General features: G+C 54.4%; 3 protein-coding genes across 3 annotated transcripts in view; all 3 read right to left on the bottom strand.

Annotated features, from left to right (window-relative positions):
- Positions 1 to 263, bottom strand: part of QBC33DRAFT_451035 (uncharacterized protein) — a gene marked incomplete at both ends in the record, with an annotated part of 1,020 nt that extends 757 nt beyond the window's left edge. The window contains one exon of the mRNA XM_060424589.1: positions 233 to 263. Within this exon, the coding sequence (XP_060283904.1) occupies positions 233 to 263 (31 nt within the window). The remainder of the gene's footprint in view (positions 1 to 232) is intronic.
- A 190-nt stretch (positions 264 to 453) lies between these two features.
- Positions 454 to 1,651, bottom strand: QBC33DRAFT_54551 (uncharacterized protein). The gene is made up of 2 exons (XM_060428566.1): positions 899 to 1,651; positions 454 to 845 (listed from the first exon to the last, which is right to left on the bottom strand). The coding sequence occupies exons 1-2, from the start codon at positions 1,472 to 1,474 to the stop codon at positions 735 to 737; spliced, it is 687 nt and encodes a 228-aa protein (XP_060283903.1). The 5' UTR covers positions 1,475 to 1,651; the 3' UTR covers positions 454 to 734.
- A 2,026-nt stretch (positions 1,652 to 3,677) lies between these two features.
- Positions 3,678 to 6,052, bottom strand: QBC33DRAFT_536998 (protein farnesyltransferase subunit beta). The gene is made up of 5 exons (XM_060427760.1): positions 5,131 to 6,052; positions 4,944 to 5,071; positions 4,762 to 4,879; positions 4,369 to 4,668; positions 3,678 to 4,303 (listed from the first exon to the last, which is right to left on the bottom strand). Exons 1-5 carry the CDS (start codon positions 5,838 to 5,840, stop codon positions 4,042 to 4,044), a joined length of 1,518 nt encoding a protein of 505 aa, XP_060283902.1. The 5' UTR covers positions 5,841 to 6,052; the 3' UTR covers positions 3,678 to 4,041.
- Between the last annotated feature and the right edge of the window lie 2,039 nt (positions 6,053 to 8,091).

Genomic DNA, 8,091 nt, shown 5'->3' with positions numbered 1-8,091 from the left:
CCCCCCCCGCCCCCCCCCCCCCCCCCCCCCCCCCCCCCCCCCCCCCCCCCCCCCCGCCCCCGGGGGGGGGGGGGGGGCGGGGGAGATAAATAAAGGAGGTATGGACAGATTAAGAGAAGATTCGACGTCAATCCTCCCCCAACCTTGACGGCAAAGTGTGGAAAATTGTGTATGAACAGCAGAAAGGGTGGCTAACCACTCGGGGTTCATGGGGACTCAATTGACAACTTACTTTCCAAGTACTGCATGTAGAAGCCCCCCATGGTTGTAATGGACGATAAGACCGACAAGATAAAAGTGGAACAGACAAGACAAGTAACGCCTGAAAAGGGAAAAAAAAAAAAAAAAAGCAGACCGCGGGATGGAAGCCGGACTCCGTTCGGATGCGATGCAGTCGAGCCCAACCTAGGGTCAACGTGGCCTAGAGAGCACAAGAAAGGTAGGGCAGAGTTTGGCGATGAGATTGTCTTACACACAAGGAGGGTGTGTGTGTGTGTGTGCGTGTCCGTGTGTGGTGGGCGGTGGGAGAGGTTAAGGCAGATATCTACGTATTCAAGGCTCAGGTAGCAAAAAAACCAAGCCAGCAACGGCGAGACATGGGTGATTTATTGCAGGAAATGGGCAGTTAGTGCGGGGCAGGGATGGGGAATCGATATACCGGCGGATGGGAAAAGGACGACGGAAAGGGTTGAGGAAAAAATAGGTTCGCCAGATGCAGGCTCGAGATGCGGCTCTCAAAGTGTGACCCATCTTGATGTGTTGGCGTGTGTGGTTGCCAGTGATAATCTGCTGAGACGAGGGGAGCTCCACTCGCGACAATGGAGATGCATCGGCTTGGCGAAGATCTGCTAGACTCTGATAAGTCTGGCAGCAGCATCGACTTCGGTACCATCCCTACCGCCGGCTCAAGTTGCGTTTTGCTATTCTGGCCCGTTCCATATTGTCCGGTTAAGGGGGAGGCCATGGAGCAAGCTGGATAAAAAAAGAGCCAGTGTGCATGCAGAGTTAGGCAGAGTGAGGTGGCAACAAAAATGGGGATTGTCCACGGCCAATCCGCAATTCGAAGGAAGTATGGGAGGATCTCAGACAGGCTCTGATCTTGGCGGCCACCCAGTAAGCTCTCGAGCTGGGCGTGTCCGGAGTCGCAAAGGGCAGGATGTGGCTGGTCGCAGCGCAGGAGGAGCAAAGTAGTGTAATGAGGAGAGAGTGAGGAGACCCAGGAGAGGCTATCCGAGATGCTCCTCTCTGGGCGGCCACTAATGCAGCTGTAACGAATCGACATGTACTCTCTGGTACTGGGACAGTTGCCGTAGCAGGCCAGCCAGTAATGGCAGTACATCAAGAGCAGACCTGCATATCTACCTGTCATGCTACCGCAGCAGAGGGTTGGGTATATGCGTACGCTGTAGCAGCACCATGTATGAGCACCATGTATGTGCATACATACAGACAGGCAGTTGGAGACGGTGAGCATGCCACCATCTGGAGAGACAACCCCAGCCCAGACCTCCCCAAGACGACGACGAGGAGCGAGACGGAGGCCGAGACGACGGGGCTAGCCACGACATCGGCCATCGGAATTAGCTTTGTGGGCCGGGCAGTTAAGTTCGTGACAAGGCCAGCTCTCGATCCATCTCAAGACGAGGAGGCTGGCGAATCACGGCCGGGCAATTGACTTCTCTGGAAGGGCCAGCTAAGATTGAGCGGGGCAGCGGTTGTCGGCCATGGTTAATATGACAGGCTGGGAGATGGCCAGCGGGGATGAGGTGCATGAACAGTGGTTGGGATTGGCAAACCCTTGCATGCCCTGCCCTCTGGCCCTGTGGCCCTAGAGCAGGCCGGCCGAATCTGAATGGAGGAAGGACGCGAGGCAACTAAGGGCCTTAACACTCATGCAATGATGAGTTGGCATTGCTTGTTTGATATTAAAAACAGGAATCCAGATAGTCCGTTGGTGGGGTACATGTGGGAACTGTGGACGCACACATAATTCCGTATTTCCTTAATAATTGGCTGCCGCGAGGCAGACCAGAGCATCCGAGAGGCGACCATTTGACGGCGACGGGGGGACGGCGATGGCGGAGGGGCGAATGTATTGGATAGGTATTGGATGGGGATTGGCTTTTGGCTTTGATACTCCCGCCAGCGATCCCGGGGGCGAGGAGTGCCTCGACATCCCTCATTAAGGACGGGGACCCTATAACCCGACTGGCCTCCTCAGACCGTTGGTTTCACTCTGGACATTATTTCGCCATCCCGGTCTTGCCGCCCCGCATTGTGCAGTCTCCTGCAGTGCAGCCGGCTCCGTCTGGAGGCCTGGGATTCGCAATTTTCGGTGCAGCTCCAGTTATGTATTGCCAGCTCTGGCGGAGAAGCAGGGAACGGCGGAATACCTATCGTGGGATGGGAAAAAGAGACAAATTGCCTCGGGAGGTGGATCACGATAGCCAACCCAGGCAGCGGGGTTGCTGCAACTTGCTGGGTTAGGGAGGGTTCTGGAAGCGATGGAAACTGGGCAAGAAGCGAAGAGGGGGAATGCTTGGGAGAATTATTAGCCTGGCCCCCAAAAAATGGTAAATAAGCAAAGTTAAATCTGGCACTATGATTAGTACACCCCCCAATGGGGCAATGAACACCTATCAACCCTCCTGCCGAACCGTCTCCCTCGATGTCCTGGGGCGTAACCAGCTGCCAGATGTATGTCCGATGACGACGATGAGGATGATGATCAGAGTGAGGGGCAACATCCAATCCTGCCCCTCCCTTCCCCCCTTATCGTATCGCATGCCACTCCCTTTTCTTTTGCCAACGTCATACATACCATCCATGGATGCTTGTATGGACAGACACGGATTTTCCTTCGCCAGTCTCAGCCGGTATCTCTACATTGTAGTCGCTAGGAAGGGACCCTGCGGGCCTGCGGTAATCGATACCAACACCCTCGGCGGAAACAGTCGAGGGTCGGTCTAGTAGTAAGATCGGTTACACCACCCCGGTGCGGACCCTGCCGTGCCTCCCTCTTCTTTTGACTTCGAGTCCCCTTGTCACCAACTCCTCTGGTTCTTTCCTGCTGTACCACAACATGCATGCGAAGCTTCCTGCCATGCGACCCCCTTCGGTCCTTAGGCCCATCAATGAGCTCGTCTGATTTATGTCTGGTCCCGCCCCAGCGGCCAGTTCTGGCGGCCGCCTTGCCAGCGGACACCAACCTCCACAACCGAAGCGGGATCAACCGTCACCCTGCTCGGTAAATAATAGGAGATGGACTCATATCGAAAGTGTACACAGGACCGGGAGCATTGGGAAGCAGCACGTCCCGTAAACTGGGCCATTCAGCTGCTCCTTCGAGAGACACAGTGATCTACCCTTGCCATGACGCGAAGCTCCCCGGCTGAAGAGGGCGTTCGTCTGTTTGGCTACGAAGCTGGCCGTGAGCGACAGTATTCCACAAAGAAGCGGCCTAGTGACGTCCTGCATATATGATGGAAATGCTACCCTGCAGGTCATTGGGTTAGCATACAAGGCGACCACATCTCATTGCATGGCGCATGTACCTGGGCTATTTTGGCGGCCCTGGCGTCGATGGCGGAGCCGACATCAACTGCGGGTGTGTTTAGGACAGGATTGGTAAATGGATGCATCAACTCTCGTTGTACCCGGGCAAAACAATTATTGGAACTGGATTTTATGGGTCTCGATTTGCACTCTGCTAGCAAGGTAAGACGAGTCACGATGGGAAGGCTTAGCCGGGGCCTCCCGTGCCGCAGACCAACCGCCCCGGCCAGTCCACTAGGTACTCCAGAACTAAACCGCTGAGCTGTCAAGTATGAGTGGGAACCATATCTATCGTGCATCGCGATCTTCCGAACGGCTCCAAGATCACGCGGATTACCCCACAAGGACCATTTGACAGCCGGCCCGGTCCTATCGTCCGCGAAGATCGACCTCCACACGGGATATGCCACGCGAGAGGGGAAAGGGGGGAGGGGTTGAGTAGGCCCGAGTGGCCGTGATATCCTTGAGTGAGGGTGGCCAAGCGTCCTAGAAGCCTGGCCTCGCAGAGAAGAAATCTCTGATGGCCTCTTGAGAGCTGAATGGTATGGCGTACACGGGATGTAATGGGAGTATCCGATCCCCCTCGTCAAAAACCTGTACCTCATCGAGATACGGTGATACCGTCCACACTTGATCCTGCCTGCCAGAAACATCCATCTCCTCGCCCTCCGAGGGCGCAAGACGCCATTTATGCTGCGCAGAGCTTAGGCCCGATAGTACGTAGCATGTGTGGTATTGGTCGGAGAGCCTGATACTATCATGAGCACCCGCTCGGCGAAATTTATTAGCGGGGAGTGGCAAGTGTGTACTTACTTGCCAGGCTTGTCTCGCATGCCACCCCTCTTGGTTTGGTCCTGGCAGCAGCAAAGTATGTATCGGATGAGACCCTCCCGGCTGAAAAGACTTCCTGTGGCTGGTCGCAGCTGGTGCTTGGGAAGGTCGCTGGCGAGGGAGCCGGGCATTCCAAGGCTTGCCTCGACCAGTGGCCAACAAGCCCCGACCCAGTGGCTGTAGCATCCGTCGACGAGCTTGTTCGTGCGACCGGAGAAGCCGCCCTCTGGGGCGTATTGCCGAGAGGATAGCCAAGAAATAAGGCGTGGAACATCGAGATAACTTGAGCAATACGTCGACCGTCAGTTCAGTATAACAATCGTGGCCCTTGTCCTTCATCTTGCCACCGATTGAAGGGGTCACTATACTCCATACCTAGGGATGATCCGCTCGGGTGAGTCTAGGATAGCGAGGCAGCCCAAGGCGCAAAAGGCATATCCGCCATGCGCTTCGGCGTCAGGTTGCCCTGATATCCCCCCCTCAAAGGTTTGGCCTGGAGAATCAGCGGGGGCTGCGTCAGGGGAGGGGTTAGAGAGAACACGCTGATTGGGGCGTACATCTTCGAACGTATTCTGCCAAACCTGCGAAGAGGGTTGGATGGCCTTCTGTCCAGGCCGGCGATTCACGTGTCAAATCAAGTGGGAGGTTCAGGAGCGTGATGATTACAGCAGCGCAGTAAGCTCCCCTTTGAGCGCCTAGTCAGTCAGGGGCGAGAGTTTGCGAATGGGAGGGACAGCGATTCACCTGATATCCTCTTCTCCACCGAGACAGACTTGGAATCCGCCGTCGGCTTGCTTTAGAGAACAGAGCCATCTCCACATGGATTTTCTGTCGACGACCTCATATGCCTCCTCTCCGCCGACAAGAGCGAGGGCCAAGACCACGGCATAGGTCGTTGCCAGATGAGACAATTGGCCATTCCCGCCCCCAAAGCCACCGGAATCGTTCTGCATCGACTGCGCTGTCTCGATGACGCCGCGTTGATAGTCGGACACGTCCTCCCCGAGAAGTACGAGCGCTGAGAGGCACCAGTACAGGAACCAAGGTCGGGCGGCGTCTGCAGCGACGAAACGGCCAGGAAGCTTTTCTAAGGTACTATGGAGAAGCCTTGCGTGCCGCTGTCGATCTAACCGAGGAAGTCCATTTTCATTGTATTGGAAGTAGTCATCCTCACCGGCCAGGAATGGCAGGCAAGTCTCCATGGTCTCATCTTGGGCCTGGGAGGTGGCCGTCTCCAAGATATCTCTGATGGGTGGCGAGGTGGTGAAAAGGTCAGGAATCATGATGAGGGCTGAGATAGTGTTATGAGATACAAATTCGTCAATAAACTCTTCGTCAACAACTCTCTGGGATGTGAGAGGGTCGTTGCCCACGACGCGCGACGGCGACGCCATGGTTTTCTTCTTGAAGAGGACTCGGGGACGATGCCGTGTTGCCTTTGTCCTGTGTTTCATGGCATCGAATAAATGCCAGAGTAACGGCTTGGTCTGGCGTTAGTCGAAGGAACAATATCTTCCATGATGCCCCTTAGTATTGTTCTCAAGATTCCCACATTGGCGAGGCATGTGATGATTCATGGCCTTTCTTTGTTTTCCTGTTGTTGGTAGCTAGCCTACTAGCCTACGCACTATGGTTCTACCTGACGTTCCGGAAAACCAGGCTCGCAGGAGTCCCTGCCAGCTGGCGTGCAGGCGGCAAACCTGACCCAAGTGTTGACAGCTCAATTCCTCTGAATAATCTGTAATCTTTTCAACTTCATTCATTGTTTGCTCGAATTCTCGATCTTGTGACCAACAGACGCATTCCATCAACTACCAACCGCCTCTTCCAGTGGATCCCATTGGGCTTCTCAACCTGGCATCAGTGTCCACGCATTTGGAGCATGGCTTGATTTCAGCCGTGATACCTCAACAACATGCGGCCATATCGATCATTGCCATTAGCGTAAACTTGAAGGAGCTTGATCCCTCCATGGGATGGGGGAAGAAAGAGAAGTTAAAATAGTTTTGCGTAACTGAATATGGACAACAGGAAAGGAGGACCAAGAGCAAGGGGATGAGGGGCAGGGCTGGTTCTGTGAGATGTTGCTAGACGCCGAATTCTTAAGCTTCCTCGAGAGATGAGACATGTTAGTTCCGGCTTACTGCATAGTAGAAGCTGGCGCTAAGGCATCGAATCGTCGGTCACTGGAGAGGCTGTCTTTCTAAACGGTGCACTCCGGGGAACTCAGATACCAGTTCGGGTCAGCATATGCCCTGAGAAACCTCGGTCACGGCGATTCCGGTTGGCATCTTGGATATGGAGTCCGCAAATCCTACTTCAATGCCAAATTTCCTACTAACAACATGGCCAACTCCGTCGCAAAAGTAGTGAGCTAGAGAACGCGCTGAGCCGACCAAGAGCCCCGAGAGTCTGGACCTATCTCGACCAAGAAATTATTTGCCTAGCCCGAGGTACCTGTTTGCCAGGAGCTGCCAAGGCAGAGACCGTCGCTGAAGCTAGAGCCAAGCAGTCCAGTCCAACATATCCATCGACTGGTGGCTTGGCTTCGAGTGACGATCTGCAATTATCAGTTGGAGGGGGAAACAAAGAGGGACATTGATCGAATACCGAAACGCCACCAGATATGGCGAACACGCTGCAGATCACCCGGTGCTGAGAGGGGCCCAAGCCAGCAGGTAAGACGTGCACTCTTCGAGGATCAGCCCTGTCAACCTCAGCTGGGATAGGTAAGTGGCCCCTGAATGCCCAACACAGACCCAATTTGTCAACGCGCGAAAGAGTTACGCATTAACTACTATAAACCTATTAAACTTATACGCCAACCCGCTGGTGTTTGAGTTTCTCGACTGCTAGATTGAATCGACAGTGCATCACGACCAGCAGCAATTGACGCGCTGTGTGTGGTGTGTGGCTGTGTGCGACCTGGTTCAGGGTTCGAAATTGAGGGGTATGCTGTGAATTCCTACTACGTATGCACGGTTACACTGAAGCGACAAGCGTGGGGGGAGCAACATGCCATCCCTGCGTGATACTTCATTGGACTGAATTCCGCAGACTATCTTGTTCACCGTAGGAATAGTTAAGCCTCATACCCCCCTACCTACCTACATAGGTACAAATGTGTTACACACAGTGGCTGCTGTGGTTGGTGACGCCTTGTTGACGCCGATGCTGCTTGTCCCGTCCGGTCCACCGTATTGCGAACACAAGCTAGCTAGGGTCCTGTAGATTCTCTCCCCTGGAGAGAGGAAAAAGTGCTAAGCGGAAAGCAGGGGCATAGGACCTGACCTGATGAGGGTATACGCAGTAGTCTACACCTAGAAGATTTCGCGTCTCCATCATGCACCAAGGCAAAGCGCCGGGGAGACTCCGGAGGGGTTGGTGACCCTTGGTGGTGACGGGGCAGATTTAGCCAAAGACAGTTTAACGTAGGACGAAGCGAAGCGGAGCACATAACCTCCACATGAGCCCCTAATTCAACCGCAAGAAGCGCCAACTGATTTAGTTCAAGTCAAAGTCGGCACTGCAGGGGGATGCGTGAATCTGAGTTGAAGCTACCTTGCCTTACCTACAGCGGTACTCTTGCATTACCGCCAGCAGGCAGCGCGACGCTATCATGAAACCGATGTCGAGCTGTTGGTATGAGACAGGCAGTCTTGCTGAACTGCAACTTTCCATTAATAAACCAGTTTGGATCAATCA

The sequence above is a fragment of the Phialemonium atrogriseum genome, assembly GCF_030411735.1.
Source record: "Phialemonium atrogriseum strain 8032-3 unplaced genomic scaffold QBC33scaffold_11, whole genome shotgun sequence".
Classification (NCBI taxonomy): Eukaryota; Fungi; Ascomycota; class Sordariomycetes; order Cephalothecales; family Cephalothecaceae; genus Phialemonium; species Phialemonium atrogriseum.
The sequence above is the reverse complement of the archived record's forward strand: the minus strand, read 5'-3'. Positions and strand labels throughout refer to the sequence as shown.